This window comes from Aquarana catesbeiana, linkage group LG01 (assembly GCF_042186555.1).
Source record: "Aquarana catesbeiana isolate 2022-GZ linkage group LG01, ASM4218655v1, whole genome shotgun sequence".
Lineage (NCBI taxonomy): Eukaryota > Metazoa > Chordata > Amphibia > Anura > Ranidae > Aquarana > Aquarana catesbeiana.
This window is the reverse complement of record NC_133324.1, coordinates 542,578,072-542,598,219: the sequence shown is the minus strand read 5'-3', so window position 1 is coordinate 542,598,219 and position 20,148 is coordinate 542,578,072. Positions and strand designations below refer to the sequence as shown.

The window sequence follows — 20,148 nt, the reverse complement described above, 5'->3', positions numbered from 1 at the left end:
TTGAATGCGAACAAGAGATTTATTGTCTCTTAACAAGAACTGTGGGAGAACGGGTTAGGGCCAGGACACCCTTAGGTAGATGCAATGGTAATTGGCAGACTCCGAGACACTATAGGTAGACAGCTATACAGGGAATGGCCTCCAGCCGGATGCCACGTCTGTAAAGGTAGGATCGCTGTCTCCTATGGCAACTGAACATGTAACAGTCCCTAAAGGTAGTACATAACTCTTGGTAACACAGAATAGTTCTTCCCTTATCTCACAGTATCCCACTGTAGGTCTTCACTCACTGAGCTCCCAGTCTCTCACTAGACTTCCAGATCCCAGTCATCGCCAGATCTCCAGAGCTCTTCCACATCTAACCAGCTGTATACTCCTCAAGCGTCAGCCCCGTTAACCCACTGGCTTTGCAGTCGCTGAAGCTTTCCCATTCCTTCACCGTCCCCGGCTGGTGCTCTGGTACTTGCTGGAGCTTGCGCACAGTAGCCTCCGGTAATAAGGTGGATGGTCCCTTAGTGGCAACTGCTTCCCCTTTTCCTCTGACCACAACTGGTTCCCCGTTTGGCTGAACCTTCGCAACTCGCTTGGACTCCAATCCTGCAAGCATATATAAGAAATGACAGACAGAGCAGCAGGCAGTCCGTGGAGAGCATTCAACGAGGCTGGGGGTACCCCATACTCAGTCACATGGGGGGGGCAGGGATCTGGGGGGCCCCTTGTTAAAGGGGGTTCCCAGATTCTGGTAAGCCCTCTGCCCGCAGACCCCCACAACCACCTACCAGCATTGTGGGGATGAGGCCCTTGTCCACATCAACATGGGGACAAGGTGCTTTGTGCAGAACCCCCCTTCCCCAAAGATCCCATCCCCCCATGTTGAGGGCATGTGGTCTTTCCCCTCCTTTCCTGACCTGTCGGGCTGCGTGCTCGGATAAGGGGCTTGTATGGATTTTTGGGGGACCGCACGCCATTTTTTAAAAAAGATTTTGTGTGGGGTGCCCCTTAGTGTCCATACCAGACTCAAAAGGGCCTGGTATTGATTGGGGAGGAACTCCACGCTGGGTTTTTTTTTCAGAATTTTGTATTGTCGGCATTGTTTTGTTTACATTTCAGCTGATGACTCATTGGTTGTTAAAGTGATTGTAAAGACCTTTTTATTTATTTATTTTTTTTAAAATAACAAGCATGTCATACTTACCTCCACTGTGCAGCTCGTTTTGCACAGAGTGGCCCTGAACCTGCTCTTCTGGGGTCCCCCGGCGGCTCTCGCGGCTCCTCCCCGCATCAGATAACCCCCTAGGAGAAGCGCTCTCCCAGGGATTACCTTGCCGGCGCGCTCCCGAGTCCAGCATTTGGCGTCTACAGCCGCCAAATGCAGGACTTGGCTCCCCCCCCCTGCACTTGCATCATTGAATTTGATTGACAGCAGCGGGAGCCAATGGCTGCGCTGCTATCAATCTATCCAATCAAGAGCGGAGAACCCGGGCAGAGAGACAGCACATCCCTGTGGGTGAAGTTCGAGGGCTCAGGTAAGTAAAACGGGGGGCTGGGGGGGCCGGTCACTGACAGGTGTTTTTTTTACCTTAATGCATAGAATGCATTAAGATGAAAAGACACATAGGTTTACAACCCCTTTAAGGACGCGGCAGCCCGCTTCCCAGCCCGCTTCACCGCCCGTTGCTTAACAATCAACTATTCTTCACACAGAATTCAAAAGGAAATTTAACGAAAATGTAAAAAATTCTGAAACCACACTAAATGAATTCCAAAACAAAACGAAATTAGTAACATAACGCATATATGCAAAACTAATTTTTCAGTTCTGCACATGTCTAGTATTCACATTGAACAGGAACTGGCTTTTCACATGATTGGATAATTTATTCATACTATTGTTTGAGTGAAGATTTTTAGCTCCTTTAGTAACTTAGCCTCCTTATTTCAGCAACACAGGAAATGCATTGTCTTAATAAGCCTATTGTCTATTTGTAGTCTTGCAGGTAGGAGCAGTAAAACTTGTGTAGCAACAGAGCCTGCATATGTAATAGGAAAATCTGGTGGTTCCTATATACATGAGTACAAGGTATATTTTATGGATAAAGACGTTTAAAGATAATGTTTTTCTTTCTTTTCAGAAACAATTGGAAATGTACCATATTTTCATTTACAGCTAGTAACACTATAATGAAAGCAAAGGCTATAAATTTTTTAGGAAATGTAAACGTGGGCATTTGCAAGTAACTGGCATGTTTCTTCCCCAATTGTTATATGAACAAAAAAATATTTTTTTCTTTCAAGCTATACAGTGGAGCAAGATGCTTTAATTACTAACTGGAGGAATGAAACAAACCTGAAAAAAAATAAAAAACAGGAGCAAGAATTTAGAAAAAAATTTCAAGTAAGTTTCTTCTTTATTATATTGTATTCCTTCAATATACTCACCTGAATATTGCACTTTTATCTTTCACAAAAACAGCATTTTACTAAAATGCTTAAAGTGAAAATGAACTTTATCAGCAGTAACCATTTGCATTGAAACTTGTTACTTAAAGTGACCCTGTTTCTAACTCCAAGTTGCGAAGATAAGTACCTTTTTGTATGTATGTTGGTGGTCAGTAGGGTTAAGCGGAATTCACCAGGAACTGTCTGATAGCACTGGAGCCAGTGGCGGCTCGTGGGTTTTTTTTTGGGGGGGCGGCAACACAGCCCCCCACCACCACCTGCTGTCCTCACCCTGGATGCGGGCGTGAGAGCATAGCAGGCTCGGGGAAAGCTGCTCCGGTGGCCTCTCCTGGAGCAGCTTCCGTGCTGTCTCCTCTCTTCTCCTCCCGACACTAGGCATCCAATAGGATCGCCTGACTTTTTGGTCAATCAGCAAACAAGTTTCTTACCTTCCAGGTTTCATATGCTTCCCGATTGGCTGGGAGGAGGATCAGTGTTGCAACAGCGAATTTTCATTCGCTGTTGCAACACACCTTGGGTGGGCTCCAGACGCAATGCTCTGCATCCCAAGTCCACCCTATATTGAAGTCTATTAGAGCCTGTGGCTCTAATCAGGTTCTTCAGAAAAAAAAACCTGGCCACACTAATTCATATGCCCGGTGACCCGAAAGGAGACGGACACATGAATAGGGGATGGCCGCGGAGGCGTGGATAGATTCATGCTATGCATGGATCTATCCACTGCATATAGGGGGGGTGGTGAGGATAGGGGTGGCGGCGCCCGGATGCCCGAACGCCCGTAATGCACGGGTCACCCCTGACTGGAGCCCAGAGTTCTGGAAAGAGCGAACTTTCAACACTCTACCTGCCAAAAAATAACTATTCATCTTTTGCTGGTACCTTTCAGCCCTAATTTTAGTTAGCAACAGGCTGCTTTAACACAACTCTAAAATAATTTTAGAAAGCAAGCTTTGCTGAACCCCCCTCAAATGGCAACTTTCTGGCTTTAAGAAACACTAAAAGAAATCAAGAAAAATAATTGTGGTGGCCAGTAACAGTTAGATTTATAGAACAAGCACAGGGAATAAATTATGGAATCACTCAATTCTGAGGAAAAAATTATGGAATCACCCTGTAAAACACTAACACCTGCATCAGATTAAATCTGCTTGTTAGTATGTAGGTAAAAAGGAGTGATCACACCTTGGAGAGCTGTTGCAACAAGTGGACTGACATAAAGCATGGCTCCAACACCAGAGATGTCAATTGAAAAAAAGGAGAGGATTATAAAACTCCTAAATGTTGTACTTTCTTTAAATGTAACCATATGACTACACTTAGAGGCACCTCTCTTCTCTTTTATACTCAGTTGTGACATGACACTACTCGCATAATGCTCGTTTATTTAAAAAATTTGCTTGTCCTGCAAAACGCTCTCAAACCAAGTTACTCTCTAGCCAAGGTTTTACTGTATAACTAAAGGCAAAACTTTTTTGTTTCGTTTTTGTTTTGTTTTTGTTTTTTTTTTGTTTCGTGTTTCGTCTAATCCCTCTACACAGAGTGTAGAGGGATTAGAACACTTGTCAGTTTTTATTGCTGTTTGTGCCCCTATTGAGGAGATTCATCCTCTTACTTTGCAGGGATTTCCCATTACTTCCTGTTTGGCAATGGGACAGGAAGTGAAGGGAAATCTCCGCCATGGGACAAAGATGGCGAAAAAAAATCTGATGGGTTATAACTCTCCCTTACTGTATCCAAAATGAAAAAAAAAAGTTTGCCTATAGTTCTACTTTAATTGTTGACTGCAATGCCTGATAAAACAGAAGATTATTTCTGTAGCTTGGTTGTTTACTTCCTGGTCATGAAGTAGGGTTGCCACCTGATCCAAGGTTATAAATCATGTGTCTGGTTTTCAGTCCGCCTGAAAACCTGACATATTATTCAGAACAGACTGCTGCTTCCTATGAAAGCTGGAGAGAGGATCAGCCTGAAGGTGGCGATAGCCGACACTGCAGCACGGACTTCTAAGGAATGAAGACAGTCTATCCTTCTTCCTCAATCCCCTTGTCATGTGACTTATACGACTGGAGAGAGGAAGGAGGTGCTGCCATATATACAGAGTGTGATCAGTGAGTACAGGGGGACAACTCTGATGTATGGAGGGACACCTGATGTAAGGAGTTACTCTGATGGGGACACCTGATTAAGGAGGCACTGTTATGGGGACAACCGATGAGGGAGGCACTGTGATGGGGACACCAGAATAAAGAGGCACTGTGATGGGAACATCAGAATAAGGAGGCACTGTGATGGGAATGCCAGAATAAGGAAGCACTGTGATGGGGACACCTGATTTAAGGACGTAATGTGATGGGGACACCAGAATAAGGAGGCACTGTGATGGGGACACCAGAATAAAAAGGCACTGTGATGGGGACATCTGGTTAAGGAGGCACTTTTATGGGGACACCAGAATAAGGAGGCACTGTGATGGGGACACCTGATTAAGGAGGCATGGTGATGATGGGGGCACCTGATCAAGGAGACACTGTGATAGGGATACCAGAATAAGTAGGCACTGTAATGGGGACACCAGAATAAGGGGGCACTGTGATGGGGAAACCCGAAAAAGAAGGAACTGTGATGGGGACACCTGAATAAGGAGGCACTGTGATGGGGACACCTGAATAAGGAGGCACTGTGATGGGGACAGCAGAATAAGGAGGCACTGTCATGGGGACACCCGAATAAGGGAGCACTGTGATGGGGACACCTAATTAGGAGGCACTGTGATGGGGACACCAGAATAAGGAGGCACTGTGATGGGGACACCAGAATAAGGAGGCACTCTGATGGGGACACCAGAATAAGGAGGCACTTTGATGGGGACACCTGATTAAGGACGAACTCTGATGGGGACACCTGAATAAGGATGCATTGTGATGGGGACAACAAAATAAGGAGGCACTGTGATGGGGACACCAGAATAAGGAGGCACTGTAACGGGGACACCTCATTAAGGAGGCACTGTGATGGGGACACCTAAATAAAGAGGCACTGTGATGGGAACACCAGATGTAAGTAGGGACTCTGGGGGCACCTGATGTAAGGAAACACACAGATGGGGACACCTGAAGTAAGGAAACAATCTGATAGGGGCAACAGATGTAATGGAGTATTCTCATGGGGGCAACTGATCTAAGGGAGCACTCTGATGGGGACACCTTATGTAAGGTGATTTTATTTTATTTTACTTGAAATATGGATGTGATTGACCTACTTTTATGTTATATTAGAAAGCAATTTGTCCCTTGGCTGGAAGAAAATTTTAGTGACCAAACATCCATGAATTTTAACTACTGGTAATCACTCCTGCCCTAGGTAGACATTTCTATTGAAATACATGCAATTTTGCACACATTCCTGCAATGCACAAAAACACACACAGCCCTTTTGTAGGTGTGCAGTGGTGACATTAAGTTTTAATAACACAACCACACACCTTTTGCGCTAATTCACCCGCACCAAAATGTATGTTAAAAAACTGCCATGCGTTATGGCGCAGCATGATTTTTAAAAAGATTATACAGGTTTTAAATCTATTTGTATTACATTTCGTTTTTCATTTGTTATGTATACTCAAAAAAAAATTAGCCGCACACCGCTAAAGTGTTCGGGTTTGACTTCAAGAAAAGGTGGCAACCCTATCTAGAGGGTTGCAATTAGAAATGCAGTAACACAGCCTAACATACCTGAACCCTACCTGAAACCACAGACAAATCTGCATGTGGTTATTAAAGGCAGAATATGCTAAACTAAGATGATCTGTTTTACAAGGAAATTTACATCTTGTTTACATCTGAATGATGTAAAGGCTGTTATTGTAATATATCTACTTTTTTTGCAACACATTTGGCAATGTTTCTCATAATAGCCTGGTACAAAAAGTTGAGGATTGGGGTGACATCAGTATATGAGTACAGAACTGATTAAAAGACAACAAAGGACATAGGTTAGTTATACAAAATAAATGATACCATTGGGAACATTAGCAGTGGTACACCACAAAGGATCAGTTTTCAAAGCTAATAGAAAATTATGTTACTGTTAGTGTTGATGACAATGATGCAAAAATCAGCAGGACATGACATATCACAGAGAAATAATGACAAAATGGCATAATGGGCGGAAATGTTGTGTTATCACATGTAATTTCATTTACCTTAGTTAGGTAAATTGCAGTGCCAACTACAGTGTTTAATGAATGTATTGCAATTAAGGAAAATAAAGCAAATGTAGATTTGAATAACTGGCTGCCCAAGAGCACCTGTAAAAGAAATCTGAGATGCTAGGATAAAATAAATTAAACCAGTAACATTACACCTCAATAAATCTCTTTTAAAACAAAATCTAGGGTGTAATGTTTCAAGAGAATTGTAAGATGGGCCTCATTTAGTCTGGCCATAGGCTGGCAAAGGCTTTCCAAAAATTATGGGATTGGAGATATTTGCCTGAGCATTTTATGCATTGTGCAACTCACCTAATGAGGAAAAACAGTGCACACACTGTCTGACAATTTTGACCCTCTTTTAGTGAGTGCGATGAAGAAAGGGCTTTACCACGTGAGCTAAAATTGGCCATGGCTGAGCAAATAACACTAATGGCGCGTACAGACGATCGGAATTTCCAACAACAAATGTTCGATGTGAGCTTGTTGTCGGAAATTCCGACTGTGTGAATGCTCCATCGGACATTTGCTGTCGGAATTTCTGACAACTGTTTGAGAGCAGGTTCTCAAATTTTCCCACAAAAAAGACTTGTTCTCGGAAATTCCGATCGTGTGTACACAATTCCGATGCACAAAAGTCCACACATGCTCGGAATCAAGCAAAAGAGCCGCACCGGCTATTGAACTTCATTTTTCTCGGCTCGTCGTACGTGTTGTATGTCACCGCGTTCCTGATGTTCGGAATTTCTTGACAACATTTGTGTGATCGTGTGTATGTAAGACAAGATTGAGCCAACATCCGTCGGAAAAAATCCACGGTTTTGTTGTCGGAATGTCCGATCGTCTGTACGCGGCATAACACAGTTGTACAAATTGGCCTCTATATAATTATACAGTATATGTGACTATGCACAAAGAGAACAAATGTTTTTACAATGAGCAATCTTTTTCTAGCTCTTTTTGACTTTCTAACTTATAAAGGGTACAACTTTGTGCCAGGACTCCCTTCCTTTTTAATTCAATTTCTGTTTGGCAGAACCGATTTTCATTTTATACAAAACCATTTCCTCAAGTGTGCATGCATATTTGGTATTTCTACATATTTGACAAATACTTCAGTTCTATCTTTGAGGCTTTTTACATGCTTAACATTCCTATTATCCAAATCATCTTCAGCATGAACCATATGAGTGAGCAAACAGATCTGTCCATACTACTTTCACTACTGTAGATAGTGATGTCTAAAAGCAATTTGCTATTTTTTCCATAATTCCTAGCTTAATGGGATGGTGGTGGCCTAAAAACTGTTTGCTATTCTCGACCCAGAAAATAATTTGCCTGCCTTCTATAGCAAGGGAGACGTGCTTGGGCAGTGCTTTATACAAAAATTCAGCACAGAGGCACAGTATACAAATTTATGTGTTGTTTAGAGTGACAGAAAAGTAGAAGATAGTGTCATGCCTCTTGTGAGGCAAGCAAAATTGATTCACTTCCAGTAGGCCGAGTCTCCCCCACTTTATCTTACGAGCGGTGGTGTTCAGCAGAATGGCACTAGCAACATCTGCTCTCGTTATTTTGGGCAGCACAGTGGCTAAGTAGTTAGCACTTTTGCCTAGTGGCACTAGGGCCGTTGGTTCAAATCCCAACCACGGCACTACCTGCCTGGAGTTTGCGTGTTTTTCATGTGCCTGCGTGTGCCTGCGTGGGCTTCCTCCGTGTGCTCCACATGCTGGTAGGTTAATTGGTTCCTATCTAAATTGGCCCTAGTAAGTGTGTGTATGTGAGTTAGGGACTTTAGCTTGTAAGCTCCTTGAGGGCAGGGACTGATGTGAATGTATAATATATATGTAAAGTGCTGTGTAAAATTGATGGCACTATATAAGTACCTGTAAAAAATAAATATTTTAGCCAATTTCCAATAGGCCTATTCCTTCAAATCAAACTCAGACTGCATAGCTCATCTTCTTAGGAAGATTGCTGTGAGGGTTTAGCCAGCTGCCACATGGAGTTGGGTCCTCTTTTTAGTATCATAAGATGTTAATAGCCATTTACAAGCAGATCAAGATTTTCCCCTAGGCCAACTCTTTTGTGCTTCTTCCACCTCAACAAATGCCATGGACATGTCCCGCTTCACAGCAATAAAAAGCACATCTGTGAGCTTTAGCAATATGCCCTCCGATTAATTAATTGAATGAGTAAGCAAAAACATTCTGGCTGGGTTTACGCTATTGCGAATTCCCGTGACAGGAGAGTGTGACCGGCTCTCAATGGAGCCGGTTCACACATCTCTGGGGTGGCCGCGGAGCGCACTGCAGAAGAGTCCTGTGCATCTCTGGCTCAGTTTCAGCCATAAATTTGGACCTAATTCGGGCCTGAAACAGTGAACACGGACTCACCGGACCCCTTGCTGCGAGCTGCGCCGCACACAGTGTGAACTCAGCTACATGACCTGTAAACAGCATGTGACCTGGCTTTTTCCTATTAAGCAGTGCTTTCTGCAGCATTATTTCTGCATTATACGAATGAAATATAATTAAACATAACATGCAGTCACAGTATGCAGTAAAAAACAAAAAACAAATAAAATTCCCAGCTCAACTCGCCAAACAGTCTGCTACCAACCAAATTATCCCGTTGAATGGTTTGCGTTAAAAACAGGGGTTTAGTTACCACATATTTGCAAGGTGTGAGGGGGCTGGCATATATACAGGATTGAGTGGGGGGCTGACTTATATACAGGTGTGGGGGGCTGACATATATATATACACAGGTGTGTGGGGGGTGGGGCTGACATATATACAGGTGTGAGGGGGCTGGCATTCATACAGGATTGAGTGGGGGGCTGACATATATACAGGATTGAGGGGGGGCTGAGTGCGTACAGGTGAGGTGGCCGGTGTGTGGATTTGGTGGGATGGCCCGTGGGCAAGCCCTGGGGAATGTTGGTGGTCTGGCTCGGGGGGCCCAGGCCTAAACCTGTGTAATGGGCCCAAAAATTTCTGATGGCTACCCTGAATACTAGCATGGGCTAGCAAGCACTTGTTCATGGTAATAATGGGAGAATGCGGAGACAAAGAGAACAAGAGTAAGCTGATGCATAAGAGGCTAGAATTTCATTCATAAAATTACAGGCACAACCAGAATCCAAAAAGGCAGAGATATTGAGGCAAATAGGCCGTGCAAGAGACTTTTAGCTTCCCAAGTGAATTTTCCCTTAGCTTAGTGAGTTAGGTAAAAAAGCACTTTGCAAAGAATACCCAACAACATACAAATTGGATAATGGAAGTCAGCACAGCTCATTCACTAAGCTCAGGGAAAATTCCCATGCAAAGTGAACATTCCTTTGAAAAGTAAACACTACCACAGTAACTTGTAGAATTAGGAGGGACACACAGAACCCTCTGCACCCCCAACTGTCCAGCGTATCACCGTTACCTTACTCCCAGTAACAATATGGAGCCCCGCTGTGCACCTTACGCTGACTCCCTGCGTGCATAACGCTTAACTCTTCCTCTCCTGTACCTGTGTACAGGCTGGGGACCTCTGTGGTGCTGGTCTGCTCTTGGATTTCGGAGATGGACCTTGTTACGAAGACAGTGCCAGCAACAACTCCTCTTGCTAGAAGCTATCCCATCTGACACATGTACATGCTTAGAGGCTGCTGGAGAAACTTTTGTTACCCTCAGTAACCACTGTTTTAACTCCTGTACCCTTATCTTCATACCCCAATGTGCTTAGTGGCCTGAGCTGTATACTATATGTGCCGGTTACTTGCATTACACCCCTTTAGTAACTTCAGACCAGGCAAAGGCAAAGTTTCAAAAGCTTACCTTACTTAAGCTATAGATAGATAGAAACAGGCAGCGTGATAGCTAGAACATTTATTCTGAACCTGTCAGTCTTGACCAATCATATGAATATAACCAGTCATGTGCATACATATATTGGTATTTTCCTCTATTTCACAGTTCCATGGGGAAATAAAAGTACTAACACGAATGATGGTTGACCCTAATGCCAAAGTTCAAAAACCAGGACATAAGGATCTAACATATACAAGAGGAGAAATATTGGACGTGATTCAGCTTACCGATGCAAATAAAATAATTTGCCGAAGCTGTGAAGGAAAATGTAAGTTAACATTGTTTATACATCTGAAGATTTTAGGAATGTGTACACTTTTATTTGAAAAATGTTTTACTAAGCCAATATTTTTTCTTATAGTTGGATATGTACCGAGAAAAGCTCTTCTAAATTTGTGAGTATTTTTGTGTTCTTTAACTGAAATATGCTAATAATAAAAATGAGGTATATGTATTTTATAAATGCTTATACTACATGTTAAAGTGACTGTAAAGGTTTTTTTTTTTTTTTTTTAATAACAAACATGTTATACTCACCTGCTCTAAGCAAGAAAGAGGCTTCCATCATGACAAATATAGAGTGTGGTGGTCCCATCCCTCACGTAATAGACCACAAAAAAAGAACCCCCCCTTGAAATGGGACTTTAATAGACCACCAACTCTTAAGATAAAAAATATATTTTAATAGTGTACTTTAAAAAGACGTAGAGATGTCTATAACATACAAAGGTACAAAAAATACATTCTATACAGAATCAGAACAAAAAATACAGATGAAAATATAAATGTACTCTCCTGGGGGTGGTGTACCCCAATACCCGACGCTTTTCCAATATTCTGATACCTTCATCAGGGGTTTGAGAGTTGCAAGTATTTTACAAGTGTATAGGTTCCAGTGGAATGACTTTGTGTTCAGGCAGCACTTATGACCCCCAAGGTCGAATGATGTGTTTCATGGACGCCAGACCCAGATAATAGAGAGATTGAATGTATATTGTGTTACCAATATCCTGGTATGTTAAATGAGCCAAAATGGGATAAGCATTCGTTAGAGCCTATATAATACAGGCTGCATGACGATAGGATAAGTGTCCAAAACGGTCCCACAGTGGCTCTCTCCTGGGTATGGCCCTTGCAGTGTCCGGGTCCAATGTGGGGTGCCTTCCCACTGTTAGTGCTCACGGTGAGCACTAAAACCACATTTTTGATTCAATATATTTATTGAGGTTTTATACAAACATAGAACAAAGCATTAATGTACATGTTTCATATGTTAGACAATATGAAGTGGTCGTAATTCTAACAATTCATGCTGCTATAATTAACAGGTAAAAGGCATGTAAATGAACAGACTTGAATTCAAAACCAGCTAGAGATGGGAGGTGATCCTCCATTCCCTCATCACCCCAAGTGGGTTCAAGCTGTGATGGGGAGGGAGAGATAGACTGCTTCTTGTTCACATCACAGCCGATTAAGAAGACTATAGGCAGAGAGCTAATTATCTGATGCCTTATGTAGGTGCTGAGTTAACATTAACAATATTAAACTGAGGACAAGGATAACAGATGTTGCCTCCATTTCTGTAACGCTATAGGTAGTCTACATATATCAGTGTGTTCCCTATGGTGATGCCTCGGGAATGCAAAGAGTAAGTGGTCAGAATATCGTGGTCATTATATAGCTTACATTAATCTATTGATTTGTCTTATCGTGCATATCTTTATACCAGATGGACCATTAGGACCATTCTGCTTGTGTTTTACATAGACGGCCTTTGCTTGACGCAAATAAACATTCATAAGTACAGTGCAATTGAGTAGTAGTTATGACTTCTGAGCAAGAAGGGCTCAGTTTAGAATGCCAGTTGCGTGTGATGATCAGTTTAGCTGCTAGTAGTATGTGTGTAATTATACCTCTGAGTGCGTAGGGGAATTTCTCAATGCCTAGGTTTAATATTGCGAGTTCTGGAGATGGATTTATGTGAATGTGGGTGACATTTTGAATGAGTTTGAAAACTTCGGCCCAGTATTGGGTTAGGAGTCTACAAGACCTTAGAACGTGTAAAAGTGAGCCGTGGGAGCCGCATTCTCTCCAACACAGTGGTGATTTAGAGGGGTCTATTATGTGCAGAATATGTGGAGTTCGATACCATCTGAAGGCAATCTTATATGATAGTTCCCATAGATTGGCTGATTTAGTTGTCTTGTATGGTGCATTTAAGGCCTCTCTCCATTGCTCTTCTGAGAATTGTGTTCCCAGTTCACATTCCCATTTATTTTGGGATTGGGTTTTAGTGAAGAATGTTTTATTTTTTAATGTTTGGTAGAAAAGTGATATACCTTTAATATGTGGACTCTCCTCAAACCAATATTTCAATAGTTGAGTAGGGACAAATTTGAATATGGCAGGTGAATGGATTAGGCAGTGGGTGATTCTAAGGTATTGATAATATTCTTTATTAGGAAGGTTGAACTCCTTCTGAAGTGTGGGGAAGGATTTAAGTTTTCCGGATGTATAAAAGGTCTGACGCTAAGGTGATGCCTCTCATTGTCCATGCTGAGATGTTGCTATCAGGTGTTAGAAGGGAGATCGTATGTAGTGGGATGGGGATTGGGTTCAGAGATCCCCTGTGTGGTGATATGAGCGTTAGATGTTGGAAGGCTGCCCTTGATGCTATTACAGTAGGGGATAAAAGTGTGTCTTTCTTGTGCTTGTGAAGCGTGCTAATGATCCAGCTATGTAAGTTTCCTCCTGGGACTTGTAGGCTTTCTAAGTTCTTCCATGGATTTTGTATGTGGGGCGTAAACCATATTTTTAGTTGTGCTAATATTGTTGCTAGGTAGTAGTCCCTGAGGTCAGGAAGACCCATGCCTCCAGCTGATTTATGTTTAATGAGCTTAGAGTGTGAACATCTCGCTTTTTTGCCCTGCCAGATAAAGTGGTTTAAAATTGTTTGCAGTTTACGGAAATATGATGCGGGAATCGGAATAGGTAGGTTACGAAAGAGGTATAATAGCTGTGGAAGCTTAAGCATCTTGAAGGATGCCAATCTTCCTAACCATGAGAGTGTAAATTTGGCAAGGTGTGCTAATTCGGATTGTAGAGAGTGGAGGAAGGGGATGAAGTTTTCTTGGAATAGGAATTGAGGATTAGCTGTGAGTTGTATTCCTAAGTATTTAATTGATTTGTCTGCCCAGAGGAATGGGAAACGGTCAGTGAGGATCTCTTGGGTGGTAGGGGGAATATTTAGTCCTAGAATGTGGGATTTGGACTCGTTGACCTTGTAATAGGAGATGGAGCCAAACTCCTGTAGAGTCGAGTACACTAGTGATGATTGTGGGTCTGACAGCATAAGAATTACGTCATCCGCAAATAGGTTGATTTTATGTTCTTCAGTGCCTATTTTTATTCCTACTATGTTTGAATGGGAGCGGATCTTGTGGGCTAATGGTTCCATAAGGAGGTTGAATATCAGTGGAGAAAGGGGACAACCTTGGCGTGTCCCATTTGATATAGGGAAGGTGGAGGAGAGCATTGCCATACAGTAAACCTGAGCGGAGGGCTGGGAGTAGAGAGCCATTATAGCAGATAATATGTGACCTTGGAATCCAAATTTCTGTAATGTCTGTTGGAGGTATGACCAGTGTATCCTGTCAAATGCCTTCTCTGCATCTAGAGCCAGAAGCAGAGAAGGCACTTTCCGAAGTTTGGTGTGGTGTATGATATTGATTATACGCCTTGTGGCGTCTACCGTTTGTCTCCCTTTCGTGAACCCGGATTGGTCCTGGTGAATTAACGCAGGAAGGATGTCAATAATCCTGCTTGCTATTACTTTGGCAAAAAGTTTCAGATTGTGGTTCAATAGTGATATGGGGCGGAAATTTTTAAAGGGGAAGAGGCTTTCTTACCAGGTTTAGGCAGTGTGATAATTAAAGCTTTAAGCATATCCTCAGGGAGAGAAGAAGAGATCGCAGCTACATTGAATATCGAGGTAAGGGGATCTATTAGAATAGGGGTAAATTGTTTATAGTATTCGGCAACAAAGCCATCAGGCCCTGGTGTTTTGTTGTTCGGAAGGAGTTTGATAGCTTTTGCTATTTCTTGGGTGGTGAATGGGGAGTTCAGAGTTTCAAGTTGTGGAGCGGATAAAGTGGGTAACTCAATAGATTGCAGAAAAGATGATATGTCTGAAGGTGTGGGTTGTTTAGTGTTGGGGTCTTCTTTCAGATTGTACAGGGAACTGTAATATGCGCTAAACGCATTCGCTATATTTTGGGGGTTAATCAATTTTTCCCTAGTGAATGGGTGGTACAAAAAGGGGATGGATGTTTTAGTGCGTCGCACCTTTAATTTGCTTGGACAGAAGTTTGCCCGCTTTATTACCAGTGGCATATAGGGTGGATTTAAGGCATCTGTGGTTGAATTCAAATTGCTCCAATAATAAGGACCAGAGTTCTAAATGGAGTTGGCCCAATTTAGTTTTAAAATGATCGTTTGCTTTTTGTTTGTTTAAAGAGTCGAGAACATTAATTTCTTTAACGAGGTCATCTATGCGCTGCGATCTCTTTCTCTTAGCCCTAGAGCTTAGCTGAATAAAAATACTCCGCATATAGGCCTTATGGGCCTCCCATACTGTAGCTGGGTTTGTAACTGAGTCCTTGTTGATGTTGAAGAACTGTTCCAAATGATCTTTTAGAATGGCACAGTAGGGGTCTTTTTGGAGGATATTAGTGTTCATACGCCATAGGAAGGTCGGTGAGTGGTGGGACGAGTCCGTGAGGGTGATGCTCACCGGAGAATGGTCTGACCAAGTTATCGAATGAATGTGAGAGGCAGAGATTTTTTGGAGCGTCCACTGATCGGTAAGGAATAAGTCAATTCTGGAATATGAATTGTGACACGGTGAGAAGAAGGTGAAGTCGCGTTCTGACGCGTGCTGGCATCTCCAGATATCCTGCAGTTGAAATTCTTTCAGAAGAGGGCCTAAGGAGAGATTACGACGCCTTTATGTGGTTGAGGAGTCCAATTTGAAATCCGGAGTCCAGTTAAAGTCTCCACACCAAAGAAGAGCACCTTTTTGAACAGTGTCAATTTTATGTTTGAGTTTCCTTAGGAACTTAATTTGGTGGACATTCGGCGCATATACATTTACTAAAGTGAACAAGGCGTTGTTGAGGGAACACACTAGTATGATGAACCGGCCATTGTCCAATACCTTGTTGTACAGTTCAAAGTTTATAGCGGAGTTAACTGCAGTTAGGACCCCTCTTTTCTTGGAGTTTGAACTTGCCGTGAAAATGTGCGGGTACTGGCTGTTGGAGCAGTTAGGTGGAGCTGTGTCTTTGAAGTGTGTCTCCTGAACACACAAAATGTCGCAGTGAGATTCTTTAGCCAATTTCCAGAGGGAAGATCTTTTTACTGGATGGTTGAGGCCTTTAGCATTAATCGTCAGGAATTTGATAGACATTCTGAACGTGGATGAGACGAAAATTCCAAAGAGACCTGAGTTGTTAGCTTGGAGGGAGTATTGGGGAAGTTGTTAGCACTGTAGTACCTACGCCCCTAGGAAAGTTGTGTAGTGTTAAAGACCAGAGATGGTGGGCAACAACAATAACACAAAACCAAAACAAAACAAAAAAAAGAACACCAAAAAGAAAAAAATATGTAAATCTTTAGATGAGAAAATGGTTGACTGTGAGCCAAGTGGCCCTGCAGACGGCCTTGCAGGAAAGTGCTGTGCACTTACTTGGCTAACTTGTGGGGAAAAAGTTCAAGTGGCCTAGTCAGAGCTCTGCAGCTGACCGGGACATAACTGCTAGCTTAGTAGGACCCCGTTTAGCGGCTGGAAGAGTAGCGGGGACGCTGCGGTAGTTGGGCATCAAGTTGCAGGATAGGGGCCATGCGGTTTTCAGATGGTGCATTTGTATTGTCAGGGATTATTCCCCAGGAGCGGAGGTGCTGCAACCCTTCATTCAGGTTAGTAGCTGTGAATTTGGCTCCTTTGAAAGTGATCAAAAGCTTAGCTGGGTTTATCCATTTGTATGGCAGATTGTGGTTTCTCAAGGCTTTGGTGACTGTATTAAGTTCTCTGCGCAGTTGGAGGGTATATTGTGATAGGTCGGCAAATATTTGGAGGTGCGAGTATGGCTCGGGTAGAGATTTTTCGCTTCTGGATGCCCTCATAAGTTGTTCCTTGACATGGTAAAAGTGTATACGTAAGATCACATCCCGTGGTATGGTATCAGGTAGGGAAGGCGGTTTTGGCAGGCGGTGGATGCGATCAATCACCATTTCCATATTTTTAAGGTCAGGTAAAACTGCTTTGAAAAGCCCTTTTGCATAGCTTGGTAACTCGTGGGGCTGCACTGATTCTGCTATTCCTCTAATTTTTATATTGTTGCGACGTGACCTGTCCTCCAGGTCCGCCATTTTGCGCTTGATCCAAGCGCGGTCCTCGAGATTCTCCTCATGTGCATCAACGAGGTCGTTTACAGTCGATGCAAAACCCCCTAGTTGATTCTCAATTTGGGACACTCTGCCTGAGACTGAGGATATATCAGCGTGTAGACGCTGCATAATGGATAACATGTCTGACTGCATAGAGTTCCTGAGGGTAGACAGCATGTCCTTAAGTGTAGTGTCAAGAATAGGTTGATCATTTGTAGGGAAACTAGCAAATGGATCAGAAGCACTGCAGGGGTTAACAGCATGTGTAATGCTTAGGCTCACCTCAGGTGCTGCTGTGCTGTCTGTGTCAAGCCTCATCCTTGCCTTCGCTGGGCTGCCTGTTTGTGGAATGCCTGGATATGAGGTAGGCAAGCCTTGTTCAGGGTTAGTAAGCTCCATAAAATCCTCTCCCTCCTTCCCAGTGATGCGGCCCTGTGAGGAGATATGCCGAGAGGGGAGAGATGCAAGTGCTGCAGCCGCGGCGCCATCTTGGATTCGTCCGGCGGCTGGCTGATTCATATAGGCCGTAATTTTCTGTGGGTGCCTGTCTCCCTTGCACTTGTAGGATGTCATGCCACACTGCTGGGGGGTGAGGAGAGTCCCAGGGTGCAGTTTCTGTCCGCAAACGAGGTCTGAGTGCGCTGGAATATGTCGCTGAATCCCGGTCTCCACAGAGCTTTAGAAAAGCACGTCCATGCTACTCAGATGCTGGCCACGCCCCCTAAAACCACATTTTTAACATTAAACATTTTTGACACCTCTAATGTGACCTATGAATTGTACAACTCAATTGAAAAACAATCTGAAATCTTTTAGGCGGGGGAGTAAAAATAAAAAACTAAATAATGTGGTTGCATAAGTCTGCACACCCTCTTATAACTGGGGATGTACAGTAGCTGTGTTCAGAATTAAGCAATTACATTCAAACTCATGTTAAATAGGAGTCAGTATGTACCTGTCATTGTTTAAAGTGCCTCTGATTAACCCCAAATAAAGTTTAGCTGTTCTAGTAGGTCTTTCCAGACATTTTCTTAGTCGCATCCTACAGCAAATGCCATGCTCCGCAGAGAGCTTCCAAAGCATCAGAGGGATCTCATTGTTAAAAGGTATCAGTCAGAAGAAGGGTACAAAAGAATTTCCAAGGCATTAGATATACCATGGAACATAGTAAAGACAGTCATCATCAAGTGGAGAAAATATGGCACAACAGTGACATTACCAAGAACTGGACATCCACCCAAAATTGATGAAAAGATGAGAAGAAAACTGGTCAGGGAGGCTGCCAAGAGGCCTACAGCAACATTAAGCCTGGTTTCACACATGTGCGTTGCGAATTGAAGCTCAGGTTTCACTGGGGAGATAAAAATCTCCTGTTCAAAGGATTCATTGCGTTTTTGCTCAGGATTAGAGAGCAGGGAGAGGGGGAGGGAGGGGGGGAAGAGGGGGAGGTGTAGTGAGGAGAAAGAGAAAATCCTTGTTCAGAACGCAATGCATCTGCGAATCAGATGCGTTCCCATAGGAGATAATAGGCTTGTAGTTCGCACCGCAATGCCCAAAAAACGCACACGTTTTTTGTGCAATGCGCAGTGCGAATGCAACGCACATATGTGAACCAGATGCATTCATATGAATGTATTTTAAAATGTCCTGCGAATTAGATGCGGTGTAATCCGCATCTAATTCGCATAGGTGTGAACCCGGGTTTAAGGAACTGCAGGAATATCTGGCAAGTACTGGCTGTGTGGTACATGTGGCAGCAATCTCCCGTATTCTTCATATGTCTGGGCTATGGAGTAGAGTGGCAAGACGGAAGCCTTTTCTTACGAAGAAAAAATCCAAGCCCGGCTAAATTTTGCAAAAACACATCTGAAGTCTCCCAAAAGCATGTGGGAAAATGTGTTATGGTCTGATAAAACCAAGGTTAAACTTTTTGGCCATAATTCCAAAAGATATGTTTAGCACAAAAACAACACTGCACATCACCAAAAGAACACCATACCCACAGTGAAGCATGGTGGTGGCAGCATCATGCTTTGGGGCTATTTTTCTTCAGCTGAAACAGGGGCCTTAGTCAAGGTAGAGGGAATTATGAACATTTCAAAAAAACAATCAATATTGGCAAAAAACCTTCAGGTTTCTGCTAGAAAGCTAGAGGAACTTCATCTTTCAGCATGACAATGACCCAAAGCATACATCCAAATCAACAAAGGAATGGCTTCACCAGAAGAAGATTAAAGTTTTGGAATGGCCCAGCCAGAGCCCAGACCTAAATCCTATTGAAAATCTGTGGGGTGATCTGAATAGGGCTGTGCACAAGAGATGCCCTTGCAATCTGACAGATTTGGAGTGTTTTTGCAAAGAAGAGTGGGCAAATATTGCCAAGTCAAGATGTGCCATGCTGATAGCCTCATACCTAAAAAGACTGAGTGCTGTAATAAAATCAAAAGGTGTTTCAACAAAGTTTTAGTTTAAGGGTGTGCACACGTATGCAACCATATCATTTTGGTTTTTTATTTTTACTTCCCACCACCTAAAAAAAAGATTTAGGTTTGTTGTTCAACTGAGTTGTACAGTTTATAGGTCACATTAAAGGTGGAAAAAGTTCTGAAATGATTTATCTTTGTCTCATTTTTTTTACATCACAGAAACCTGACATTTAAACAGGGGTGTGTAGACTTTTTATATCCACTGTATTTCTGAAAATACTAAAATTCCAATGATCACTGCTAGTTTTAATTTTTTTCTTATGTTTGGAATATAACATATTTTGCTTTTTATTTACCAGAGAGAAAAATCTCTACAGTAATGCCAGCTTTGGTAAGTTTTCTATAAACAAGGTAATTTCATCATGTGTGAAATGCAATGGCAACCATTTTGTTCAGTGTGTCCCAGAACTATAAATTATTGTCGGTAGCATTATTTTGACATTACATTCAGTGTATTACCCCTGTGATATTGTCTGTTTTATACTATTTTATATAAAATGGTAAGCTAGAGCTGAAAAATCCAAGCAAGAGTGGTAAGGCAGATGCTCAAATATACTATAGCCATATAGTTCCTGCATCTTTGAACTGGCCTGTCAGAGGGCTAGAGATTATTCCAGTACATACAAGTAGCAGAGGTGGATTTCTCAGAAGGTCACAGAAGCCATGGGTTAGAGCAGAGCAGCAG

The 20,148-nt window shown here is 42.7% G+C and overlaps 1 protein-coding gene across 1 annotated transcript in view; it reads left to right on the top strand.

Annotated features, from left to right (window-relative positions):
* Positions 1-20,148, top strand: part of LOC141105219 (FYN-binding protein 1-like) — a 446,065-nt gene that overhangs the window by 276,877 nt on the left and 149,040 nt on the right. The window contains exons 6-9 of the mRNA XM_073595110.1: positions 2,296-2,395; positions 10,636-10,798; positions 10,892-10,925; positions 19,763-19,794. Coding sequence (XP_073451211.1) covers positions 2,296-2,395; positions 10,636-10,798; positions 10,892-10,925; positions 19,763-19,794 — 329 coding nt within the window. The remainder of the gene's footprint in view (positions 1-2,295; positions 2,396-10,635; positions 10,799-10,891; positions 10,926-19,762; positions 19,795-20,148) is intronic.